General features: G+C 38.8%; 2 protein-coding genes across 3 annotated transcripts; both read right to left on the reverse strand.

The window, feature by feature from the left end:
- Positions 1–377: 377 nt before the first annotated feature.
- On the reverse strand, positions 378–5,935 carry LOC135471477 (tubulin beta chain). Of its 2 annotated transcripts, none has more exons than XM_064750728.1 (4): positions 5,839–5,935; positions 3,603–3,711; positions 3,045–3,400; positions 378–2,073 (listed from the first exon to the last, which is right to left on the reverse strand). In XM_064750728.1, exons 1-4 carry the CDS (start codon positions 5,893–5,895, stop codon positions 1,261–1,263), a joined length of 1,335 nt encoding a protein of 444 aa, XP_064606798.1. In that variant the 5' UTR covers positions 5,896–5,935; the 3' UTR covers positions 378–1,260. The 2 variants fall into 2 exon arrangements, with proteins under 2 accessions (XP_064606798.1, XP_064606799.1); XM_064750729.1 differs by lacking the exon at positions 5,839–5,935 and adding an exon at positions 5,030–5,070.
- A 15,380-nt stretch (positions 5,936–21,315) lies between these two features.
- On the reverse strand, positions 21,316–26,681 carry LOC135470780 (uncharacterized). Its single transcript, XM_064749821.1, has 4 exons — positions 25,953–26,681; positions 24,496–24,674; positions 22,192–22,319; positions 21,316–21,634 (listed from the first exon to the last, which is right to left on the reverse strand). The coding sequence occupies exons 1-4, from the start codon at positions 26,344–26,346 to the stop codon at positions 21,514–21,516; spliced, it is 822 nt and encodes a 273-aa protein (XP_064605891.1). The 5' UTR covers positions 26,347–26,681; the 3' UTR covers positions 21,316–21,513.
- Positions 26,682–27,460: the final 779 nt, after the last annotated feature.

Below are 27,460 nucleotides of genomic sequence, written 5' to 3' on the forward strand. Positions count from 1 at the left end.
AGAGCGGTAGATCCAGGATCAATCCTGGGTCGAGTCACACCTAAGACTTTAACAGAGGAAGCTGTAACTTCCTCGCTTGGCCTTCAGCGTAACTCGTTGATCCGTATCAGAATAATGGCTCGGGCGGGGCGGCTTAGTAGTCTTTGGTAAGTCGTCTTAGTGAAGCAGCACCAGATAAAGAGTGGCGGAAATCCGTCCTGCGACAAGGAGGCACATTATATGCACCCTAAGGATTCCTTCGTCCCTAAAGACTCCTTCGTCCCTAAAGATTCCTTCGTCATCATATGACAGAAAAATCGTACTCACTCGTCATATTACTGAATATTGCTAAATACGTCGTTTAACCTCAAGCACATACACACATATACACAATTGGCCACATTTCTTAATGCTTTATTGCACAAACCGACATTTGTTACAGTGAATATCAAGTCATCACATGTATAAACCGCTCAGTTTTAATCCCATTGTATGATTGTAAACAACTTTACAACTATATCTGCTTTACTCCTAGAGTTTACGAGAAAAGAAAACGGTGCAATAAATATTCAGGCTAGTTTTGTTTAGTAGTGTCTTCTAAACAGACTATCCCAAGCTACACTGCTATGCTTCATAGCTACATCGACACATTTTAGTCTGCGGCACAAGTAACCAGAATAATACCTCTACTTGTCAAAATATGATATTATATGTATTTAGGTACAGCATCAGAAAACATGATTAATTGAGCAAATATCAAACACACAGTAACGGTACAAGTTACACCATAAAACCCACCATTCTATTCAAAATCGTACAAACGCCATCGAATATAAGTTACTCAAACAGTTCAAAACAATGACTTGCGGCGATATAATGGGCGATTTTACACAAATACATAATTTGTGTATTTATTGTGTAAGTTTTCCAGTTTTTTGAGATTTAAAAATCAGAAATAGGTAGTTTAAAATACAAATAATATTTATTTAATACTGTCTCAAAAATAAGTTTTCAAATGAATAAACCATATGAAATAAATCCCTGAAGCTAAAGTGATTCTAACTATAAATTATAATAAGAAAACTGATAAAAAAATACAATTCAGGCTTTTAGGCGAATCATTTTGTTATTCTTATCATACGTTCAACTACAATTTATCGCACTCGAGTGATAAACGCGATATGTTACTGTTCCACTTTGTTCTTAAAGGTATTTTAGCAATCGTTTCTCAAAAATCGCTTTGCAGCTTTGATGCTCTTGGTGTAAGTTTTCAAACTCGCCTCACTCGTCTTCGGCAACTTCCTCGATGTACTCGGCCTCCTCATCAGCGGTCGCGTCTTGGTACTGCTGGTACTCGGACACCAAGTCGTTCATGTTGGACTCGGCCTCAGTAAACTCCATCTCGTCCATGCCCTCGCCGGTGTACCAATGCAGGAAAGCCTTTCGCCGGAACATGGCGGTGAACTGTTCGGAGATTCGCTTGAACAGCTCTTGGATGGCTGTGCTATTGCCAACGAAAGTGGCAGCCATCTTGAGACCGCGAGGGGGAATGTCGCAAACGGCGGTCTTGACGTTATTGGGGATCCATTCGACAAAATAACTGGTGTTCTTGTTTTGAATATTTAACATTTGTTCGTCCACTTCTTTCATGGACATACGACCACGGAACATGGCGGCCACGGTCAGGTAGCGGCCATGACGGGGATCACAGGCGGCCATCATGTTTCTCGCATCAAACATCTGTTGGGTGAGTTCTGGCACAGTCAGAGCTCTGTACTGCTGGCTACCTCTGGAGGTGAGAGGGGCAAACCCTGGCATGAAGAAATGGAGACGAGGGAAGGGTACCATGTTGACAGCCAGTTTACGGAGGTCAGCGTTAAGTTGACCAGGAAATCGGAGGCATGTTGTCACACCTGACATTGTTGCCGAGACCAGATGGTTCAGATCTCCGTACGTTGGAGTGGTAAGTTTAAGAGTGCGGAAGCAGATATCGTACAGGGCTTCGTTATCAATACAATAAGTCTCGTCTGTGTTTTCTACCAGCTGATGAACAGACAGGGTGGCGTTGTAAGGTTCTACAACGGTGTCCGATACCTGGAAAGATCAGGTGAAAGGAGTTTATGGTTAGATGGGTAGCCATGTGCTCTTGTTGCACAAATTATTTTCCCACTGTATACACGTACCTTTCCAAAAATGTCAAATGTATAGACTGAGTAAACATGTCAATATAATAAACACTTTTTAAACATCTTATAATTAATCAGCATTTTACACTTAGCAACACAGTCATGTTTCCTGGACTATTTGTGTTCATTGAAAATATCAACCACATTACTATTTAAAGCTTGGCTATAATAAACACATGCTTTTAATTCATCTTAATGAATGAACACCAGTGTAACATAAATGTGTTTATAAACTGAACACTTATTTTCAGTGTGTATAAGTATACCACTATGCTCAGCCTCCCTTTTGACTTTCCTCGATGATGTATTACTGGACTCTTATTAATATATTACCAGACAGCACTGGTTCATACCAATGCGTTTTTACAAATAACTTTTTGTCTTCATCACCAGCTCAGGCTAATGCTGGAAGGTTTAATTTGTCAGCTATCAGACGAAAAGAAATCTAATTCAGTATAATTAAAGATGCACAGCATAAAGAGTAAAACCAGAGCAATGAGGACGGTATGATAGCTGACAAACGCTCACACGTAGCGGGTGCCTCTCGGCACTTTCGAAGATTTATTCTGACTGTTCATGTAAATGTATAAATCGTAGCAACTTATACCTTACTTAACACCATTCCTTAAATAGAATTAAGTAAACAAATGGAGCGATGTTAATTACATTTTATGAGACGCAACCGGCCTAGAATTACTCAAAATGCTGTGTTGGCATCACATGTAACATACAGTTACATTAAAACAATGCAAAGGAACCAGGCCTCGGGGATGCTTAGTCCACCTGCAGAATCCTGGTTGTTGCAGAAATACGCCCTTCCAAGTTTGTTCCCGCCATATAAATAATCGTTGTTTTACCTGTCTTTGAGTCATGGCTTACCTTTGGCGAGGGAACAACGGAGAAAGTATTCATAATCCTATCTGGATACTCTTCACGGATCTTGCTGATCAGTAAGGTGCCCATGCCAGATCCCGTCCCGCCCCCAAGGGAATGCGTCAGCTGGAAGCCCTGCAGACAGTCACAGCTCTCAGCCTCCTTCCTCACAACGTCCAGAACGCTGTCTACCAGCTCTGCACCCTCCGTGTAGTGACCCTTGGCCCAGTTGTTTCCAGCTCCGCTCTGACCGAAGACGAAATTGTCCGGCCGGAAGATCTGACCAAATGGACCGGAGCGGACAGAATCCATGGTGCCGGGCTCCAGATCGACGAGAACTGCTCGGGGGACATACTTTCCTCCTGGTTCCACAAAAAAATCGTATTTAGTAAATATATTAAAAATAACCCATAATTTCATTAACAAGGCCATGTAGAACGCGTATGATATATTGTATAAGGGTATGATGATTGTAGAATGCTTCATCATAAATAACCAGTGATTTTAAGATCATTTTTACAGTGTACTTGTAGATCATTCGGTATTTCATGCATGGTAGATTACCTGTTGCCTCTGTGTAGTACACATTGATCCTCTCCAGCTGAAGATCAGAGTCCCCGTGGTACGTCCCAGTAGGATCAATGCCGTGTTCGTCCGAGATCACCTCCCAGAACTGTCAACAGAAAAGACACTGGATATATATATATATATATATATATATATATATATATATATATATATATATATATATATATATATATATTATTTTGTAATTTGATCTTCAAACAACACACCTGTTAGGAGTATAAGTGCAACTCCGAAAGTCATCAAGGTTTTAATTTTGTTTTGTAAATCTATATATATATTTAAACAAGGTTTTGCGTCATATATTCTTGAAGACGTCGTAAAGCACCAATGAAGTAAATAAATAAATCCGGAATACGGAAAAATCTTTCAATGGCTTTGTCTTCAGCCTTTGAACACCCCTTCAGGCACTTTAGTGTAGCGAGTTTCAATGAAGCTATCCAATGTTTCCCCAAAAATTTCTTTAAATGATTCATGTCTCTTTTACTCTTAGCCGACTGAGACGTAGACTATGAACATACGTCGTCATGGTAACTTCGCTTGGCAGTCCGAAAGGTAATGTGCAAGCCCACTGAGATGTAGACTGTGAACTAAGTTAAAATCTGTCTGTCTGGATTTATACGCATAAACCTTGTAGCGAGCTTGTTTCTGTAATCATACCGATTCGAATCCTGATGCCTGTTTTACAAAGCAGTCACAGATACAACCGGCGTAACTTTCACGACAACGTATAGTGGCGAGACACCTTATCATGATAACTGTGCTTGGCGCATCATTACGATAGCTTTGTGTAAAACTGGTCCATGAATCGCAAATATAATCTGAGTAATTTATCATTCATTTTGACAAAATGACGCAAAGCCGCGTTTGCACGGTGCGATGTTCGGGTCAGTTTTGTCCTATTTGAGTGAGTAGTCAAATGAAAGCAGATGATGCGCTATTTCAAGCTGTAGTATGAGAGCGTCTTATGAAACAGACGTCCTATTTGCGTTCTCCTTGTAAATCATTGTGTCGATAGGATAAATCGCATTGGTATTAACATAGGTTAAGATATATAACTACATGGACTGTAAAGGTGCTCTGGTCATTTCAGAATGGACTCTCTAGAGTAAATCTAAAGCAACAACAAAACGCATATTTAGACTTATAAGTGACTGACAAAGTTAAACATCAGAGCACGAGAACACATATCACGAGGGGACGAGAGAAATGTGCTTGCAGGCCTGCAGTTTAACATTATGGTGAAATACCCGGTCACAAAGCGATCTTAAACTTATGTCAACATTTCAAATCACTTTAAAATGGTTATTTCTGATGTAACAAGGCCAAAATATTGTTTGACGACGTAAATTCTGTGAAAGTTATTGCACAACAAATTTCAGCTAAAATAACGGAAAGGAATATACCAAATTTGATGGTTAAGTTTTCACATAAGCCTTATATCGCTTCTTGGAACACTCAGCCTGGAACTGAAGCACTGAAATAACGAGTTGGCCTTGTAGCTCAGCTGTTTTAAAAGCATTGGTAAGATGTGGAAATATCTGGCATACGTGGATACGTGGACTTCCTTGTCGTCTGACAGCGCTAACATACCCGGATCAAGCAGTCAGCTCTACCACAGGGTTAACGTAACACGCTGTTATCACAGCCGGTGTAAAATTCCACTTTCGTCAGACTGCGAGTAAAATAGACTGAATGACGAAGAAACCTGGGCAACAGATCAACTCCGGTGATAAGATGCGCAGGCGAAAAAAAAAAAAAAAAAGGAATTGCCGAAGATAAGCTACTGGTTACCATGGGTACATGTGGATAACACCGCTGCCCGGAGAATGGCTTCATATTGATCCCAAGAAAACACATAATTATTAGATATGTTCTAAAACAAAGCGACAAATATTTTTACTGAGTTTGAAAAAAAGCGATGTCTCTTGTTCCTGATAATAAATTCAACATATACACATACTTTACACTGTATCTACAATTTTGTAAAACTCTTCTATTAATTTGTGTACTTACGAAACATTTCGAGCAAATAATTGTTTTGTAATTTGCATTCAATGGAGGTAATGAAGATAATGTATATGTAAATAAATACGCGTTCAACACATAAACGTATATTCTCTGCTAAGTCTTAATGAAAAGTGCACAAAAATAATTTTTGAAATATCAAATGAAATGGAAAATGTTGAAAAAATGACTTTGAATCGAGTGTTACCTTCGCCCCGATCTGGTTGCCACATTGCCCCGCTTGTATATGTACGATTTCCCTCATGATGCTTCGATTCTCAGCTCTCTCTCTCCCCTGACTGGCACTTCCGGTGACAAGCCGCTATACTACATGCAGATCAGATTTTGACCACGTCACCCACTCAGAGCACATCCGCTCTTTGTAATTATGTTCGAAAATAGTCCTGGAAATAGATCTTTGACCAATAAAGCAACTGTTTGTCCAAAGGAATATGATATATGATAATTTGGCGGTTATAAATTTAAACACATTTCAACAATTATTTTTGTATATATTAATATTGCGATTCTTATTTATATATTTCGTTTTCAAAAATCCGCGTAGCAATTCGGCGATTTGGTAAGGGCAGGGTGACATCGTTAGTCGTAAGGGGCTACGTTAAAAGATGAGCTATTACTAGACGTGCTGCCAGGGTAAACAGAAAAAAAAATGACGAAGGCACAGTATATGTGTTGGAGTAAAGTCAGCTGTTGGGCAGAGATCTTAGGTCCGCAGACATCTGACGATGAAGTTATTTTGGGAGCCTTGTCAGGAATGACTTTGTTGTCAACATTCAGGATGAGATGTGGTAGCTCCAGGCTTACTATGGTGCCTACTGTATAATATATGCAGCAGTAACTTCAGTGAATATGGGCGGCTGGATGTCTAAATTGTATTTGCCCGGTGTAACAAATCAACTTCCTGGTCCGTGAGCACGATTACCAAGATGGTGGTATTAAAATGTTTCGAAATCATTTCCATACATATATATCAAATTCAAGACATTTAACAGTACATGTCCTGGGTTCCCAAGGCCCTGCTCGGTTTTGCCCCACCATAATGGTGGTCTCCGTTGTATAAGTGAAATATTTTTGAGTACGGCTAAGACACCAATTAAATAAATAAATAAATAAATAAATAAATAAATAAATAAATAAATAAATAAATAAATAAATAAATAAATAAATAAATAAATAAATAAATAAATATTGATAACATGCAAACCGGGTTTTGTTTTTACTAAATGATCACTACGAAGTAGATTATAGCAGATTACTACAGACACACGGGTCATTAAATTAACGCACAATATGGGGTCTTAGGGCTCATTCAATACCATTTTCGCCAGAATGCAGCTCGTGCAGCTGTAAATATGGTGATGAATGTTGTGTTGGAATCTTGTGCTAACTTCACCGAGCTGGATAGCCAAGTACAATTCGCACATGAACAGCTACCATATATGAACGTGTCTAGGTTTGTGATTTAAAAATTATTCACTTTAGAATGTCCCGCCTTGTTAATTAGTTAAAGTCTGGTCATCATTCACTTTTCCCCCAAAAACACATGACATAGCAACGTATAAATATAGTATAACAGCTGGATATTTCCGATCTGTACGGCTAATCTTATCTACAATTATATATGTGCTTCTGTTTGGATTGTGTGGTCTAAACTACATGTACGTTAAGTCGAATAGATAGATATCTTAATTACTAGTACAATCAACGTTTCACCCATTCAATAATTACTATCTAGTTTGCTGAAGGCAGGTATATATAAAGTTAAAAACTATACTTGAGATTGATTTGACTCGAATCTGACCTGCCAAAAAAGCACAATAGAAAGAGCTATGCGATGACAAGGCGATGAAAGTATCAGAATGTATGCAATACTTATACATTTTAAAGGTTGGGTTTTATAGAATTTTACAACGCTGTCTGTGTATGCCGTTATCAATCCTCGTTGACGAATCTGCACTTCCTCATTCTAGGTAGAGCCAAAGATGTTGGCCATGCGCCCACGGTATTCATTTCCTGCATGTATTCTATTTTTACTTCGCCGTCTACATTTGCACCATCTGCCATATACCAGTCAAACTTGAGTGGCCGTTTCTTCATTCACGAGAAGACACACACAAAGAAAAAAACGTGGGTAATTATTACCACATGACTGTATTATCTAACCTGGCACAGTATATAACATGTGCTAGAATTCGTCTCACTGTTAGGGTTTCAGAAATGCAGAACTACATAAAGGCACAAAATCATATTTGCATCATCTTTTCGTGTATGTACTGCTTTAAACTCACTTTTGATATCTGTCTGTGTGAACCAATGGCAACTTTTAATCTCTCTACTTACACAGACAAAATATAACAGCTATAGACTTTTCAAAAGAGACCAAATAATACTCTTAGCAAACTGTAACAACCTCCACCATGGATCTCATACAAACTTCTTTCTACAAAAAATGGGACAGTGCTCTGTCTGCTTGTCTGTCTACCAAGGGTAAAGAACTGCAAAGAACTGTAAGTATTCCTTGATCCGATACCGATTAAGGCCAAGTATATTGGTACTTGGCCCCGTTAATGCGAAGATGTGTACAAAACCACACCAAGTCTGTTTTTAACTCGTTATTTATCTATTTTTTTGATTGGTGTTTCCGCCGTACTCAAGAATATTTCACTTATACGATGGCGGCCAGCATAATTTTGGAAGCCCCGGGGAAACCCACGACCATCAGCAGCTTTTAATTCTTTCTGTAAAGTTGTCGACAGAAACGCATAGAAATAAATAAACAAGTAAACACTAAAAAAACATTACCTCTTTGTCGGAGACAATCAACACCACATGGGTGGTTAATTAGGTTTGGTAAAACAAAGCACTTTACTATTATTCCACTACCAATACACTTCATACAGGCATAAACTTGTGTATTTTATTAGTATACTGTTGTTTTAAGACCACAGTGGTAGCACTATATACCAAATGCCAAAGCTGTTCTTGATGACGAATAAAACAGTTAACTACTTTGCAAATAATAGGTACGTTCTGAATATGCGACATTTAAAAATTCAATTGCCCTAAGATTAATAACGCCTCTATTTAACCAGCTTTATTACATTGTATGCCATGGGGCTTAGCTTATTGAGTCATCCGTCAACTTTGTGAGGTACAATCATGCATCCAGTATCATTGATATATGCAAGGAGGTTCGAGATCCAGCTCAAATGAAGTTATAGTTGAAGTTCGAGTTTCGGACACCTATGGCCTAATTGAATAAATTTTGGCCGTATTGTCCACACGGTTGTCCGCGCTTTTACCGAAAATTGGAACTTGGTACATGCCTTTACCTTAGCAAGTTACATATTAAGTTCCTGTTTCGGAAACCTATTTCCAATTTGGGCAACATTATGACCTTTTTTGTCCAAACAGTCGTCGTAATGAATTAAACCTGGTAGATGACAGGACTAATTTGAAATTGCGGCAGTCTGTCCCCAATCCGGTCAGCCATGGCCATTTTGTCCAAACAGTTCGTCGTAATGAATTAAACCTGGTAGATGACAGGCTAATTTGAAATTGCGGCAGTCTGTCCCCAATCCGGTCAGCCATGGCCATTTTGTCCCAACAATTTTGTACACTTTTTCAGAACGGTTCAACATACTGGAATTATACCTGGTACCATAATAGTTTTCTGAAATTTATTTGAAAACTGTTAATCGTAATAAATTCAAACGTGCTATCAGGCATCACCATATCTGTAGTTACAAGTCAAGTTTAGTTATAAGTCAAGTTTAGTTATAGATTATTTTGTTTCAGAAAAAAAAGAAGGAAAAAAAACAACTATAAAAGAGTGTATTAGAGACATACACGCAGCTGGAAGGACCAAAGCACAGGACCTGCGGGAGATCCATTACACCACTGGCTGCGTAAATGACGGAAGGAATAATTAATAACTGTATGGAATTAAAATATTGTTTTGTCGGCATCTTAAAGCGTTAAAATGTGCAAGTTGTACTGGTTAAATGATGCCGCTCTCCATCAGTCATCAATTGAGAGATGCAGACGACCGCTTCTGACAACGTGGGGTGTCGGAGTCATGTGTACCGCGACAGGTGCAGCTTCAATACCTTCCACCTGACGAAAAACAAAGACAATGTCGGAGTAAAAATTTTGAGAACAAAACAAGAGAAAATTTAGTTGCTGCTCAACCGAAATATAACAGCAGTCGTTGGATAAAATGATAATCTGCAATTTAGTTACAGATTATCCAAGATCATAGTGTTTAGTGCATAAGATTTTGTGGATGGCTTTTCAAAGCTCCATAGGATTCTATCATACGATTAGAAAATTGTTGCTTGCTTTTGCCATATTTCTAAGCCACACAGTTATAGTGAACTGACTGAAATACCTAAATTTTGGCCAGGAGTTAAAAGTTGGCTAAAACGTTTTAAAGATGAAAGGCTTAGGCCGCTTTTCTAAAGTCGGGATGAATATCTCATAATTGGATGTTTTGGATGTTTGAGAATGAAATCAAAGACATAAATGCCATGGACTTTGGAAAACATGCACTATTTTCTTCGCCGAAATTTGCCCGGACGGAAGAATAGTAACGTGACAGCATGTTTACGCATGTTGACAGATGTTTACAGATCTGATTGGCCCTTATCAACTATTTATTCTTCCAATGAAAAGTGTCCACTCAGTTGATCGTCTATAATTAGCTCTAACCCACGTGTGCTGAGTACGGCCGAATATAATCCAGGCAGTGTTGACAAACCTGTACAGCCGAAGTGGACTTATGACAGACGTTCATACCTTGACGTGTTTCTCAACCACAGGCTTTGGAAATTTACCATGGTCATCCTGTGGAAATACCTGTAAGTATTGAATACGTATGTTTTACAGTTGAAAATATATCATAACGCGGTGTTTTGCCAAATACTGGACGATACTTTGATTAATCGCTGTTCGAAACAAAAAAGTCCACGTTCTTTGTCAAGAGTGTGGTGGTCACAGATTTTGTTCTTATATATGTGTTTCTTACAGATCTGTGCATGATTCTATCGTGCACAGGACGTGTATGGCATAAACGTGAATACATAAAAATAAAAACAGCCAGATCTACTGAAAGTAGACTTTTAAACTTGATAACAGTACATTTTAAAACTTGATGACATTAATTTACCGAACGTAATCGTCATTTTTTGGAAGTGTAGAAAGTAAAAATATGTATGTGAGCAAAGGATTTAACTGGGAACAATGTTGCCGTATTGTCACGGCATGATCTACTTACCTTCGAACATCGGTTGTCCCTCTGGACTTTCTCAGTCCAGTCTGTGATTGTTTAACAGAAACTTGTCTTGCAGGACTACTTGTGTTACATGAAGCTATCTAACACATTACACTATTTAAACATTTCACAAATGTAGTATAAAAATACATCCCTGTAGTTAATAAACATGTTTCATTTATGATAATACACCAGGACACGTTTTCAAACTGTAACAGAATAAACAGAACACTAATTTTTCACACATCATCAACCACATGTCGCACTACCTCATATCTACTGGGTATCCTGATCATTGTATTATTTTTGCTGGTCCAAATCTCAAATTGATCTCGGTTCTTTTTCAGAAATCACTTTCATCAAAAGTCTGATTCCATAGGTTCGCTTAACATTATGGCATTGTTTTGTATTACAGCATTTTCGCACTGTTTCCAGCAGCAATGTTAATCACAAGCTGTGAGGCTTCCCGGGCAAAAGATGGTAAGAAACACTGTCCAACTATTACGGCATTTGACTATTATATAGCACATTCGTCTGGCTGACATGTTAACAGAGTATATAAGGTACACTCGGTCTATTATTTGATTTTCATAATGGTCTAAATCACTGAAGCCGTTATCATTATTATTTATATTAAAGAAAACGTTAGAATTTGCACGCAGTCTACTGATACAGTTAATTTCTCTACCCTTTTCAAGACTTTAAATTCTGTACCGGAACTGTTTAATAGAAGCTGTAAGTTTATCACCATGACTTGTCCGCGAAAGCTAAGCTTGACACATGCAGTGGCAGTTTGTGTTCATATGTGCACACATTCAGTTGATTGTATACTTGTGAGGTAGATCTGTTGAACCCATTAAGCAGTGTTTATCATAAGCCCGGATTTGTCAAAGCTTATCTTTGGACTTGCCAAAACTTTGATATGAGATTAACAAGGACCTCCACTGATTCCTGTGACAACATCGATAAACCCCTGGGATTTACACATTCGACCACCGTGAGCAATATTGCGTTTTGAACAGTTTGGTTAAATAGTGTGAAAGTCTTATTTAACCGAACGTTTTGTCCTTATGCGGGGGAACATAATGAATAAAAGTATGTAGAAACCCCTTTATTGACCCCCCAGGGGAAAGGTGGGAGACTACATTACAGATATTTGAATAATTATGCATGCAGGTCTAATGTTCTGTTTGTGTAAAAGTACAATTTTCCAATATACACGCACTACTTAGTGGCTCATCATGTTAACAGATAAGCGGCTGGATGTCGAGGGTGAAGGATTTGCCCGAACAAACAGACGTAAGAACACACACCAGCGACAACTCAAGAGTCGACAACATCAGGAGTTAGAATCGCATGGTAAGGGCACATTTTATCTATAAAGTAAGGTCAAGGAATGTGAAGGAAAAATGCTCTTCAGACATGCTCTGTAAAAAGAAAAATATGTACACTTGTTGAATCAACTGCATTGTGCCTGTATCCACGAATCTTTGTTAAATATATAAATGGTTCAAGGGAAAACCCGTAATTCCTTGTCAACACCTGTTTCCTGCTCTTTGCATGTTTTCATCAAGATTTGTGGTACATAACACTTTTAGCATCGGTTTATTGAGTTTTTGAACTTTTGATCATTGTCACATATATTGTTATGCATATTAATCAACACTTTGTAGGCGGTCCAATACTTTCCAGCAAAAACCCAGGCGATGTACGTCATTCAAAGTATACAAGGACATTCTCAGAGAAATACGGGAAAAGCATAGGTATGCTACTTTTGACAAGGTTTACTAAGTACTAAACAAGGTTTTATTAGGTTTATGAGTATTTTGGAAATCGATGTGATGTACACGAAGTTAAGCGAGATATGAACAATGTTCTCAGTCTTTTTTCAGTTTTCCCAAAGTGGAGGAAGTTCTGAGGCAGTTGGCGCCTGTCGCAAACAAACCTCAGATTTCGACTTGCTTTATCTTTAAATTCGCTTGCCTCAAACATGGTCTTATCTGAAATTTTATTACTCTTCCAGTAATCTTTTAAACAAAGTCAGCGCCAGGTGACTTTTGACCCCCACGGTCATAAACTCCCTTTGTTTGTTTTCTTCACCCGAGATTGTGCCAGTGACGTTGGTAACCATTGACTATGCCCGGAACAGCACGGGGCTATAATCTCTAAAGATGGGTCTTAATTGCAATTAATGCCGTGGACAAAGTTCAGCCATAAGAGTTCTCAAAACAGGCACCCACCTGTAGCGAGGCGCCATATTTTGGAAAGCCTGTTCACATGCCGGCTAAAAGAACTGTAAACTAAAATTTAATAGGCTAAATAAAATGATGACCATGTAGTTACGATGATAGGTTACCAAATGTCCTTGTGCAAAGAAGTGCATAGAATGCATGTAAATTTTAAATATTAAAAAACTTGTTCCATTTGAAACTTTAGTGGACTTGACCAATGAAAATATTCTTTGCATCTAAAATATATACAGAGAATGTAAACTACAAAATTGTTAATTTACCTCAGATTTATTTCGTAAAACATATTGCAACCCAACATACATAGCATTTAAAGTTAGATTATGCTTATCACACGAAGTAGTTTTGTGTACCTGGAAAATGAAATGTGTAAAAAGGTGTAGGACCTAATATGACTGACTTAAGGATAGATTACTTCACTTATTACTCCCTGCCTCTTCTCAGCACGTGACCAGTCCTTACCAGAGGTTGTTATCATGAACAACCTAGGCTGCGCTGGCTTCGTAGCTGTGAAACGCTGTACCGAGCCTGAGCAGAGTGTGATCTTAATTGCAATGAGACCCTTAGTGATTTTACACCTGTGTTTTACCTTTCCATGATACACAAGGCTGTCCGCGAACAGTTTACGTTGATTAAAACAGACCTAATTATCTATACCCATCTTCTAAAGCACCGCTTTACAGCAAGCTTGATCTACCGTATGATACAGGTCAGTTATGAGTGGAAAGCTGTGTTAAGTATAACTGGCTTTCTATACGACTTGATGTAACAATGTTCGCAAATATTTAAGCAAACAATTGTGGTCTATAAGATAGGTGACAGAACAGAAGGAGATTTGATAGCCCGAATTAACCCATTAACAGTCAGCAATTTATCACTGACGATTCGAACATTGAGTTAATACAGAGATTCTTTTCTTAATTTTGACTTAATTATTTATGCATTTGTTTGTAGTCTGTCCTTTTTATTTATTTCGTTTATTTCAAAACAATGATTAGGTCTAATTGTACATAACTTCCAATCATCACTTATTCACGAGGTTCTTTCCTTATATTACCTTTTTAGAACCTCTTTAAGCTTGCCCGTTATATTGTCACAATAGCAAGACATGTCATAATTCATGAATCGTGATGTGAAAAAGTTTCATATTCGAAATGGAAACTTGCTGTAAACCTTTAAACTCCAAATGATATTAATTCGCCCTGAATTCTTACTCTCCCTGAGGACATCAGAATCAATCATCATCCGCTTGTATTGACAGCTGCTTTAAACACGAAGACAAGTTGTTGTGAGAATGGCGGACAGTGCGTCCTGGGAAGTTTTTGTGTTTGCCCCAAGTAAGTAAAGCTATTACATTTTTAAATCTACATTTGTGTCAGTCTTAAGGGAAAAAGTACTTGGGCACAGGCGTATCTATAACAACATGCAAATCTCGTCACAAAGCACAAAATTCACGCAAGGGTTTTTATCATAAACATGGACGGATCATGTGATCAAACTGATAATTTTTGTCCAATAAGAATAATGGAAGTTCTTTGTACAAACGTTCTACAAACGGTCTGAAACGGGTCCACAATGCGCGCTGTGAGATTTTTTTTTTGACCGTTAAGATTGTGTACAATATACGATATCGTGTTAAGACCGGTAGCCATTAAATAAAGGATTAACACGATGGTTATGTCGGCTACTTCTGTTTTATTAAAGATAAAAGTGGAGATTAGGAAATGTGGGGGTATTCCCCGTGAGTCATATTGATGAGAGTCTATGTGGAAGAACGATTCTCAGTTATGAAATGGCAGGCGAATTCGGTCGTTTAGCATAGTTATTTCCCTAATCATTTTCATATATGAGTAATAGATAATACTTATATAACGCAGAAATATAGTTTATTCACTTGTTCACTTATTTATTTATTTGATTAGTGTTTTATACCGTACTCAATTCCTCACAAACATAATGCGCAGTTAGGTCATTGTTAGACTATACTTTATGCTAGTGAATATTTTGTGGATGAAATGTTCAGTTGCTGCAGCTTTCTAAACTACTGGAGAGCTTTTCTGGCGACCCCGATCTGGGGTCGATTCCAAAAAGCCATTGCTGACTTCTGTCAAAATTTGAAATAAAATAAAAAGCTTATTTATCGCCTTTAGAAATTAAAACTTTGTCCGCATTATCAATGTTATCGTAAAGAAAAAGACCTCTAAAATCGAAGTAGGCATCACCAGATAGACCACTTAAAACTATGCATAAATATTGTTATGTATGACTATTTAACGTTTTCATGTACTGTTAGTCTGCGGACCTTTGTGAAAGCATAACAGGCCCTATTATATGTGTACAGCGCGGACCTGATCGAAAGCACCTTGTTCAATGCTTTGTTTATTTCACTGCCTGTTCATTGGCTGTTAGCTCTGTGTTTAAAGACCGTTGAATCCACCTGGAGCGTATATAAGCCGTGTTTTCTGTGCAGAGAGGAGGTATTTTTGCTGCATCCACTGGGAGACAGGAGAGTGTGCGACGCTCTCGTATCGAGTCCATTATTTTGATATGAGCTGGTGATGCCAGTTTCGTTTGGGAGGACAGATTTTTATGCCGTCACCGTTTGTGTACCACAGTAGTACTGATGTCTGGTTTATGTGAATTTCTGCGGAAGTCACGTTTATTGGTGTTCGGATCTTTATTATGATTATACAGTGTTGACTGTGTTATTTGTTTAACACGCTGACCTCACCTGACCGACAAGGTCGTCAAGGACTCTAAACTAAAGTTTTCAGTTTTGTAAAGGACGTTCGTTCTGCCACAAGGTGACATTACTCTACGTCTCTGAACGGCTCGTTTGTGAGTTTCTGCGGGAAACTGTTCTAAAGTGGATTATACCTCCATGCCTGTATTTACCCTGTGTTATGCTCTGCGGGTGTGACGTCATTCAAAGGCTTGACTGTTCCAGTTCTGTATAACCTGTGTTCGCGTTCGCTAACCTAGCGAAGTACCTGACTGGGACAATTTGTGACTTGTGTGAATTGTGTGTTTATCCCATGGTCTTTACGTTGTATTTCCTGGAATACGTTCCTTGGGATGCAAAGGTGAACTGGAAACTTTTAAAGACCGGTAATACTGATGTGTATGTTTTTTATGTTGTTGTTGTTGAACTGTCTGTAAAACTGTACGTCTCATTTTATATATATAAAGCATTGTTTACATTGTAATATTGAGTCACTGAGTCTGTTTTCTGTTGCTGTTTTCAATACCGTAACAATATATTTTCAGTCAGTTTTTTAGGATTCTGTGAATAGACTGAAAGGCGTTCAAACATTTGAATTCTAAAGTGGGCTTTATGGATCATACTATCGGGGTTTAGGAAATCTGGAAGTTTTTTTCACAGGAAGTTTTTTTTAACACTGATCACGGCACCGAATGTTGGAATAACTCTTTTTACCCATGTTCCCAAACATTCGTTTCTTCTGGTTAACATCAGGAAAAAATGTGACGTCAGAGTTCCTAATCACGGTCAGTATGGCTCATGAAGCCCACCACTGTATTTAAATATTTGAATGCCTATCAATACTTTTCAAATAAATCTGAAAGAATAAATGAAAGTATTTTTACGCATTGTTTTCAGTTGTCTGTATGATGAACCTTACTTCACATTTCAGCTTTTCTTTCACTTTAAGACAAATGTGTCCCAATTTCAGCTTGAAGTACCAAAAAGAACTAAGAATTTTTGAGGAGGTTTTAAGTTTTGAAGTCAGAAATACCTTTGTGGAATTGGCCAAAGCGTCCATCGTTATTAGGGTTATACTCATCATTTCATAGCGGGGGAGTGGTGGGGGGGGGAGTCTTTTGATGACGAGCCTGTAAAACCGAAATTGTCTCCTTTTCTTCGTCAGGGAGTTTTTCGGCCGTTACTGTCAGTATGAGCTAAAGAAGGCGGATTGTGGGTCCATCCCTCATCTTGGCTGGGCTAAACAGGGGTGCGACCTCTGCTACTGTTACGATGGTAGAAGTACTTGTCTCTCAAAAGTGTTCGACAACTGTGGTAAGGCGTCTTACATTCATCTTAACGTGTCTGTTTAAAAGTATAATTTTTAATTATTTAGGTACACTTGGGGATGACGTTCTTTTTTTGTTCTTGATCGTGAGTTCCAGTTTTAAAATACGCATGTGTCGTTTGATATTAGGATGTTGTTAATATTTTGAACTTTTCTTGTGGTTGCCAGGGAACACAACAAGTCACACACGAGAGGAGAGCCCGAAACAGACACCGTTTTTCCAGCCAAGCGCAAACTTCCGTGACGATTACCCCTATCTGACGTCATCAAATGACGCAGATGACGAAGCTGAGGACTATTATTCCGATGACGAAGCGTACTCGACCTGTGATGACGCCAGAAATGTTTTGTCCCGTAGCAGCTTGTGTTTGTTTTTTTCGTGTGTCTACATATCGGTGCAGTTTATCGTCTTGTGATATCCTACGTGAGTAAAGATGCATGTAACCTGACTCAAGAAGGCATTCTCGAAAAAACCCTCTCTGATCAAATAGTGCTGTGATAAGTTTTACCCATGCAACATATTTATTTAATAAAGATCAATGTTGAAGTTTTTGTATAGTTTGTTATTTTGTATTTGATTTATTTGGAATTATTGGACAGTGTTGTGTGTGCTTTGAAATCTTTGAAAACCACCAAATTAGTTAATTACGTGCAAAAAAATAGGAATTAGTTTATGATTATTTATAAGTATATATGTATGTGATGAGGTGTTATATTATGGTTTCCTCATCGCCCTGAAATGTGTATGAGTTTTGTAATATAAGGTGATGTAAGGCGGGAAGGAAACCATAATGGGCGCATTTGTAATATAGTATTCCAGATGAGGGTAAAGGGGACACATTATCTCACAGAGTTACCAACAAGGCGAAATGTTATGCCCCTTAAGTTTGCTACAGTCATCACGGATCTCGCTGGCTAAGTTTAACGCGTCCCTCTCGTCGAAAGTGACCCATCCTTCACCAACCATTAAAGCAGCGTGCTAAAGCGGCACGTCTCAGGAGCCCAGCTCCTGCAGACATCCTTTTCGGTCATGAGTGAGTGCGTGAGTGCGTGCGTGCGTGCGTGGGGTTTAACGTCGTACTGTGAGCTCTGCAAACAGCCCTTTGAATGGTCGTGGGTTCTCGGGCCTCTACTCGCTTATTCTCCCACCATAAAGCTGGCCGCCGTCATATTCTAAAAGTGAAATATTCAGCTTTCTATTGGAAATCTTCATTGATTCTCTCATTCTTAAAACACGTCGTCTAATGTAAATAATTATGTGACAGTCATTATAAGTCTGTATATGTGAAATCATAATGTTCCGTTTGGCCGTCACTGGGTCAGCCACTCTGAGCGTTTCTCTCACTGCGAATGCTCAGGATTTTATCGATGAGTATATTGTTCTCGCTATTCATTTTTATTCTTGAGTACGGCACAAAACACTAATCAAATAAAATAGTAAATAAGTCAGCAGGTAAGGGATCCATAGAGGACCTTATACAACCTCACTGTCTTGTTGCTTCAGTACCCAGCTACTTTGCTTTGAATAAGAAAATTCCAGGTATAACGAAAGGTCCTTCATCGGCTTTTGTAACTGACCGCAGTTAAATAAGTGAAAATTTTTTAACACCAAAAACATTAGCACCTTTCCTACTGGGGCTATTACTCTTCTGACTCGAACGACATTGGGTATGTAGAGTTATCTCCCTGCTTGGTTGCGGCCGCGTGCGGATATTTTTCGTGAGTACAGCGATTATCCCTAAATCCGTCAAAAAGACGTAACTTATTGTATTTATTCGTGGTGGGACAGGTCAGTAGGAAACCTGCGGATGGTCGTGGGACTACACCCGGTATCTTCCCGCCATGCAGATGGCTGTGGTATAGGCCCTTAATGAAATACTCTTGCGTACGGCGTAAACACCGTTTACGAATAAATAAAGGATCCCTTGAAACTAGACGGGAAATCGCCCCCTGTCGCTCAGGTCGATTGCCAACCGGCTCACAGTGACAGGTCGTCTGCGAAATCACGCAAGGGCTTTCGCGGTATGTGGCTGAAGTTATTATGTAACAGGTGTAGCCGATGAAATACGTCAAGCCAAAATATTCGCTACTAGCCATCAGCCAAATGTTTGTCGTTAAAGGCATAGGATAACATCCCTTTCCGACTGATGTTGGCATTTAAAGCACTTCAGTGCAGCAGTTTCCTATCTTGCACGATTTCCTATCTAGCTGCAAGGAGCACTTCGCAAAATTCACCAGAACAATTGTTCTTGCCCGTAAAGTGTTGAGTTTTTTCCAACAATAATACATCGAATAATCATATAAAATCCCACACCTGTCTTGTGCAGCGTTATCGGTATTTATTATCCCCATATGTATTTATCGTCAAGTCAGTCAACCTGTCTTGTGAAGCGTCATCGGTATTTATTATCCCTATATGTATTTATCGTCAAGTCAGTCAACCTGTCTTGTGAAGCGTTATCGGTATTTATTATCCTTATATGTATTTATCGTCAAGTCAGTCAACCTGTCTTGTGAAGCGTTATCGGTATTTATTATCCCTATATGTATTTATCGTCAAGTCAGTCAACCTGTCTTTTTAAGCGTTATCGGTATTTATTATCCTTATATGTATTTATCGTCAAGTCAGTCAACCTGTCTTGTGAAGCGTTATCGGTATTTATTATCCATATATGTATTTATCGTCAAGTCAGTCAATCTGTCTTGTGAAGCGTTATCGGTATTTATTATCCCTATATGTATTTATCGTCAAGTCAGTCAACCTGTCTTGTGAAGCGTTATCGGTATTTATTATCCTTATATGTATTTATCGTCAAGTCAGTCAACCTGTCTTGTGAAGCGTTATCGGTATTTATTATCCTTATATGTATTTATCGTCAAGTCAGTCAATCTGTCTTGTGAAGCGTCATCGGTATTTATTATCCCTATATGTATTTATCGTCAAGTCAGTCAACCTGTCTTGTGAAACGTTATCGGTATTTATTAACCCTATATGTATTTATCGTCAAGTCAGTCAACCTCATTACTGCATCGATTGTTTTGATCATTAGTTTAAAATCTGGCCTTCAGTTTTCAAAGAGCATGAACAAGATAGTCATTTCGCAAGCACACAGGACACGAGATATAGGCCTACATGACACAGCCGTCTGTTTACATGTAGCACGCGACACATCAAAGACATGCTATTGGGAGAGCATATGGAAATCAATAGTAGATATAGAACAGATTTTGTATCCCTCCCCAACGTGGTTCTGATCGCGACATGTGAACAGTGAGACAGAAAGGCATTTAGATAGGCCTACTTCCCCGAAGTTGCGGGTTTTGCATGGCTTTTAATAAATAGCGGATTAATATCATAAGCCACATACCGGAAACATTCTGAGTTCGATTCCGGCCTGTCTAATTTTGTCCCTCATTATCAATTGCCGCATGCAAAGCATGTACATTTATATCATCATCATTTAACTGGTAAGCTTAAATTTTTTACAAAGACTGACGAGAAGATGAATTGTAGAATGTCTTGAACTCTTTCCGGCTCCACGATCATCATATAATAACGAACACTAGGGCGCTATGTCAATGACACCGGGCATGAAGCACCACCGGGAGTGTTAAGTTATACCGTTGATTTAAGACCAGAGTGAAAAATCATATAAGTTATATATCTAGTGTGGTAACCTTTCCAGCGCAAGGGCGATTCGGATCTCAGTCGGCTTGACTAAAGTTGTAACAAATGAGCGATATACGTTACCTGTTTATCAGTTATCAATGGACTAAACACTCTTTTAGGCCGCAATATCCAAGGCGAAAAATATGCTTCATTATCCATAAAAGTCTATGGATAATAATTTGGTAAAATTTAAATTTGGTTCACCCCGAACCAAACAGACACACTAATCCCTCCCCCGTCGCTGTGGTGTAACTTATTCTGTGATGAACTCTATTTTTAGAGTCTTAATCAACTCTAAGTCTTAATAGCATGGGGCTTTACAAAGAGTATAATACATAATACCTAAAACAGTTGGAAATGTTTGCCGCAAAAGTAACACTTTAAGCATGGTTCATAAAGCCTGTTAAATAAACAAATGCTTCAATGCTTTTTAATTCTGTTTTAATTTTCGGGAAATACAGGAATATAGGAATTGGTCTTTTTGGTATGATAAAAGATTTTGGAATGATGACAACAACCGTTTAGGTAAATTGTCCAATTGGTGCCATTTAAATGGCTGTTTATACTAAATTACATGGAATGGTAGCATTAGCCTTTTCAGCTAATAGCTGTTATGGCGGCATTAACCTTTTCTGCAGATGGCCTGAACAGAACATCCCCATCCTGCCAAACATGTTATGTCAGGGTAGCAGGAATTCCTGGAAATATCGATCACAGGGAATGCGAATCGGATATCATTCCACCTGGAAATATAGACCATTCACATCAGTTACAACATGAAAACACTTCCAAATTTGCACAGACAACAAATGCGTTACGTTAGTAGCAAAAACAAAATGTAAATGTTGTTCTATATTTTCCCAAAAGACATTAGTTATAAATAAAATATCTTATACATTAAAAATAATGCACTGCCAAATGAATCGAAGTTAATAATATGCTAAGCTATATAGGAATTTTTAAAAAATCTTTCAGAAAGAAGTAGGCCTATATATTCAGCAAAATAAAAATCTGTCCAACACATTTGGAAAATTTCATTTAAGGCAAGGACAGCACTTTCAACTCAGTAAAGAACTATCTTTTCAAAATATTTGGAGACTTTTATTCTAAGTTTTCGTTCAAACTGTGTGCAATATTGCGAGACATATAATACAGGGTTCAATTTCGAGAGATATACATGTAATTCGCCATGAAATAGGAGAGCCAGAACACACATTTAGCTATGTAAGTTAAACCGAAAAGCTGGACAATCTCAATTGACGAAGGTGGTAGATCGGTGTAGGGGGCAGAATTCACTTACTGATTTCTGAGTAAACAGTTGATGATCCGGTACCCACTTGGACACTGTACGGAGGGACTTCGCTCCCAATCCCCGCTGCTTGGGTACGCGTAATCTTCGTCATCAGCTGACACACAGGTGGCAATCGTCTGAAACAGTCCCACATAAATGCTGAGAACAGTTCATGTATTTATTTGATTGATGTTTTACGCTGTACTCGAAAATCAGTGGCAGGAATACAGGCAGAGCCCGAGGAAAACCCATGACCATCCCAGACCTTCCCACGTACGACCGGAGAGGAAGCCAGCATGAGCTGAATTTAAAGACAAAGTTTAGAGTAAGCCGTACATGAAGTGCGCTGCAGGTAAACAAGAGATGGAGGAGTTGTCAGCAAGACTTCAAAGGGTTTGGTCTACATAACAACAAGATGAGTACACGTGGACTACATGTAGATGTGGAGTACTTGTGAACAAGATGTGGAGTAAATGTAAACTAGGCGTGGAGTACTTGTGAACAAGATTTGGAGAACACGTAAACTAGGAGTGGAGTACTTTTGAACAAAAAGAGGAGTATACGTGAACTAGGTGTGGAGTACTTTTGAACAAAAAGGGTATACGTGAACTAGGTGTGGAGTACTTTTGAACAAAAAGAGGAGTATACGTGAACTAGGAGTGGAGTAAACTTTGTGTACAGTACTTAGGAACAAGAGTGGAGTACACGTGAACATGGTGTACAGTACTTAGGAACAAGATATGGAGTACTGAACAACAAGTTGTTCCCCCGGGTTCTGCCCCTGGTTTCCTCCCACCATAAAGTGGCCGGCGTCGCATAAGTCAAGTATTCTTGAGTACGGCACAAAATACCACTAAACAGATGTCAACAAGAGGTGACGTATTGGCCAACAAGAGAATAAGAACACTTATGAAAGAGAGCATGGTGCTACTGCAATCAAAAATAGCTGCAATCAAAGCGCAGCAGAGATACCTATATTATAGAATTCGACATAGAATATAAAATATGGACTATATTCCCCACATCACTGAAAACCGATGGCTGTTTCTCTCTTGCATGATACCAGTTTAGCTCATTGTCTACTTCATGATTTAATCTACATCCCTTTGGGAACTCACTCCACTGCTTTGGAAATGGGTTTTGCCATTTTTGGCTGGGCTTGCTTCTTCGTTGCCTACAAATAATTTATATTTATGAATATTGGACTAAGTCGCTTAGATTAACTCTCCAAAGTAAAACGGTGACCAGCAGATAGCAGGCTTTGGTGATACACGGAGTTCGAGAAGCCGACGTAATCTGTGACTCAGGCAGAGTATTTGTATACATTCATCAGTCACACGTCAGTGCACAGTGAACAAGTTCAGAGATATTATATATGTATATAATTGCGGGGAAATCAACACAAATTATGTGTCATCTAAAAAGTCATAACGTTTGGTATCACGCTCCACGTAAATGTTATTCACTGATCTCTGCTCCCTGTGAACAATCTCCTTATTTTTTTGTAAATTTGTACATCTGATTTAGTAATTATATTCATGTTAAAGTTTCTAGCTGCTTATCGCACCCGGTCATTACGCGTTCCACGCATTCCCCCCAGGCAAAAACCTGATATTCGCACTCTCCTACATACAGAGTATGATTGTGCGGAAGGGTGCATGTATATCAGGAAATACTGAATTTCCTCATATTTTAGCCATAGCAGGATCACCCAAGTAAAACTTGTATACATATCACCTCGGGAATTCATACTTGTTTGATATTATCATGGCTCGAAGCTTAGTATTTTATTTATCAGCTTTTTTATTCTTTTTATTTAACTTTTTTTTGTATTTATTTAATTGGTGTATTACGCCGTACTCAAGAATATTTCACTTATACGACGCAGACCAGCATTATGGTGGGAGTAAACCGGACAGAGTTCAGGGGAAACCCACGACCATCCGAAGGCAGCTGCTAGACCTTCCAATGTACGATCAGAGAGGAAGGCAGCAAATATCAGTAATGCTAATTTTTAATTCCAAATGTGGTAAACCAACTGTTTTCAGGTGAAGTCAATTGTTGTCTTTTAGACCGACTGAATGATAAACGCAGAAACCATGAATACTCATTTCAGTTAATTTCTTCCATTTAATAGGCCTATACATTATAAATTAATGCAAGGAATATTTATTTAGTGTAAACATTTTGTATCTGTTGTATTATAAATATTGTCAATTTTAATGAAAACTAGTAAAGAGGAAAAATGAATTGGTGTGGATGAAACCTTCGTAATGAAGATAATTTAATCGGATGCATAGCTCTCACACATACCCTTTGGCCTTCCCCTCTCTCACCATTCACAGATACACATTGGCGTCCTTCCACAAAGTTCCCGTTGCTTCTACGAGGGTCAGAGGAAGTACATGCTACCGGCATATATCCGTCCGGACAAGCTGATCTCGACTCGTTGTTATTTCCGGTTCCCGAGCGAAGCCCAATTCGTCGTCTGTCTGTTTGGTACAGTCAAGGCAATGAAAGTCATGAAAGGCACTACTAGCCATGAGAGACAATACAAACTATGACATAATCACTACAATTGTGCATCTGATGTCACCTGGAGTAATTTAAGTGAACGAAACTTGACTGAAACTTGAATGAACGAATGAATGTATGTATGTAGCAAACAACTATCCCCAACTCTACGTTTTAAGCCTCAATGAATGGTAACCCTGAGTTGTTTAACTGTAGTGAAGAAAACATAAACTAAGGAATAAACATAGACATCAATGATTTTTGTGTTTTAAAAGTTTGCGGCTATGCTGGATTTTATCTATTCCGGACACTATCACCTTTGACGTGTGAACGTACAACATTTATCACTGATTTTACATTTATGTCACAAGGTCTGTAATTATTGTTTGAGTCATACTTTGACCTTATTCCACCAAATGTTCGACATTTTTTAGCTTTATTCTGCCCCAAGGGTAAACATTGAGTGCACAGCAAATATGTTCATATTACTCATGTATTACATACGACCACTTGTCTACACTATATATCACCATTTGTGCACACTGTATATTACCACTTGTGCATGCTATATATTACCTCTTGTGTAGGCTATATTTTACCACTTGTGCTCACTATGTATTATCACTTGTACACACCATATATAACCACTTGTGCAGGTGACGTATAACACTAATGGTGGTTTATAAGGGAAATATTTTGGAGTACTACGTAAAACATAAATGTAATGAGGAGGAGTCGGGTGAAAGCCCAGTTTATCTCATTCAAGACTTCACTGGCGTTTCTATGGCTACCAACTGATCACCCTTACTTTTAAGTCAAGGTAGACGCATAAATAAAAGTCATTATTTTTCCAGTGTGGCCATACAAGCGACACGTTGTATATGCCTGAGTTGAACACGAGCAAAGTGAGGGTGGGTGAGGTGGTTGTGGTGGCCAAAGTCACTTTATGACAATAAGCATGTTCATAAGAAAAACAATATACATGCATTCTGATAGTTTTAATTTTTGTCTAATAACACACTTTTGATACTCCATAAACTGTGGTTCATTAAGTGATGAAGCGATAAATAGAAAGGGGAGATCTAAACCTGTACGAGCTGTTTCCTATAAGTCAAACTTTACGGTCATGACGAGAACTGAATGATTGAATCGGTAATTGAGATATAAAGCCACGTTGTTAACATTTCAACCAAGAATACGCTTGAGCAAGGATACAGAAGAAAGAAAGACAAATCACAATATTAAACTGAACTCACCACACCGGTCTAAGTCACAGTTCACATTTGAAGGCCAACCACAGACTTTGGAGTTGATGTCGAAGTACAGGCCGGCTTCACAGCCCATTTGGTAAGGGACGCCATGAGAGCATTGGTAGAATTTGCCACAGTCTTTGGGATCTCGGATGTAATCATCACCGGGATTACACCGCACGGGCACCTGACCAGGGGCGTCTTCGGCATTCTGGGCAATGGCCAGATCTACTCCGTCTTGGGCGGGAAGCTCACTTGTCACTACGGAGCGGTCCCATTCAATGGCCACGGGAATGCTATCTACATCGGGTAACGACCCACCATCAGCTGATGAGGCAGTACCAACGACTTGTGAGGCCAAGACAAGGCTTATCAAGAGAAACGACACAGAATCCCTCATTGTTAGACTTCGTTGCAGGCGAAGATTAAAAACTTTACACTTACTCTACTGATGTAAGAGGTTCACTATTAGCCTTCAGTGTATTATTCACCGACAATTGCAGTATATAGATATGTCAGTTTCCGCGCTGCGAAACAACTTACAATCCCCGGCAGGCAAACGTCTATATAATACATGTATACTGACAATACTTATATGAACTTCAGTCCTGCAGGCCAAAAGTTGACAAATACGGAGACATTTCTCTACCTCCTGATTTTCCGTCCGATGTGAAAAAGAGCTGAGTGTCTCCCTTTATCATTCCAACGCCTACCCATTACAGGGAAGACCCGACTATTTTCTGGCGTTCCATACAATATCGACTGCGTCACCAGTCTTTATAGACTTGTTTACAGCTTTGCTTATCTATTTAGCCACACGGAGAGTTTGCAAACAGGAACTCCCTATTCAATAGTGTGTCATGACCCCTTCCGACATCCGGTTATAGAATCGAAATCATATTTGCACAGCCATGATATATGGTCACTATCTGACAAGGTCATGGCTATTCTTCAACATGTACTAGCCGAATAGGCGTGATTGTATTCACCTGGCAAGGGTTTTTTTTTGTGAATTTATCCCCGAATGTTTTGAGGTTTGTGATTTCACCCTACGATATGGGCGAATAACACCCAACGGGAAATTCCATTGTAATTACATACACTCTATGCCATCGCTTTTAGTAACTGCTACGTCGATAGTTGATATACTGTAATACAGCATTTAATTGCTTTTGGTTTGATGTTTCCAACATTCTTTCGGTCACATCACAACGGTGTATCCCAGTACAATGTAGCTGATTGATCCCAGACAAGTGGTACACCACTGAAAATTAACATGCTGAAGACGGGCGTGACACAGTATCCTGACTCCAGCCTTATAACGCTAACTGAAAGGAAGGCAATTCCATAAAGTGTAATAGGTGCACTCAATAATTAGGTCATTGTCGGTGACTGGCATGTTCGTACGACTTCAGAGATCCCGCGTGACTGTTCGGGGCTGATTAGCTCACCAAAGTTTATTACCCATCATTGTTTTTTTAGTAACCGTTATTTTGCATAATCTTCATTCATTG

This window comes from Liolophura sinensis, chromosome 7 (assembly GCF_032854445.1).
Source record: "Liolophura sinensis isolate JHLJ2023 chromosome 7, CUHK_Ljap_v2, whole genome shotgun sequence".
Classification (NCBI taxonomy): Eukaryota; Metazoa; Mollusca; class Polyplacophora; order Chitonida; family Chitonidae; genus Liolophura; species Liolophura sinensis.

Excerpts from the sequence above, each read along its gene's own strand:
- LOC135471477 (XM_064750728.1), bottom strand. The coding sequence starts at position 5,895 with ATGAGGGAAATCGTACATATACAAGCGGGGCAATGTGGCAACCAGATC. Across the intron at positions 3,712-5,838 it reads GCAACCAGATCGGGGCGAAG|TTCTGGGAGGTGATCTCGGA; the intron begins GTAACACTCGAT and ends TTCTGTTGACAG. Across the intron at positions 2,074-3,044 it reads CCGTTGTTCCCTCGCCAAAG|GTATCGGACACCGTTGTAGA; the intron begins GTAAGCCATGAC and ends TGATCTTTCCAG.
- LOC135470780 (XM_064749821.1), bottom strand. The coding sequence starts at position 26,346 with ATGAGGGATTCTGTGTCGTTTCTCTTGATAAGCCTTGTCTTGGCCTCA. Across the intron at positions 24,675-25,952 it reads CTGTGACTTAGACCGGTGTG|ACAGACGACGAATTGGGCTT; the intron begins GTGAGTTCAGTT and ends TGTACCAAACAG. Across the intron at positions 21,635-22,191 it reads AACTGTTTACTCAGAAATCA|GTGGAATGATATCCGATTCG; the intron begins GTAAGTGAATTC and ends CTATATTTCCAG.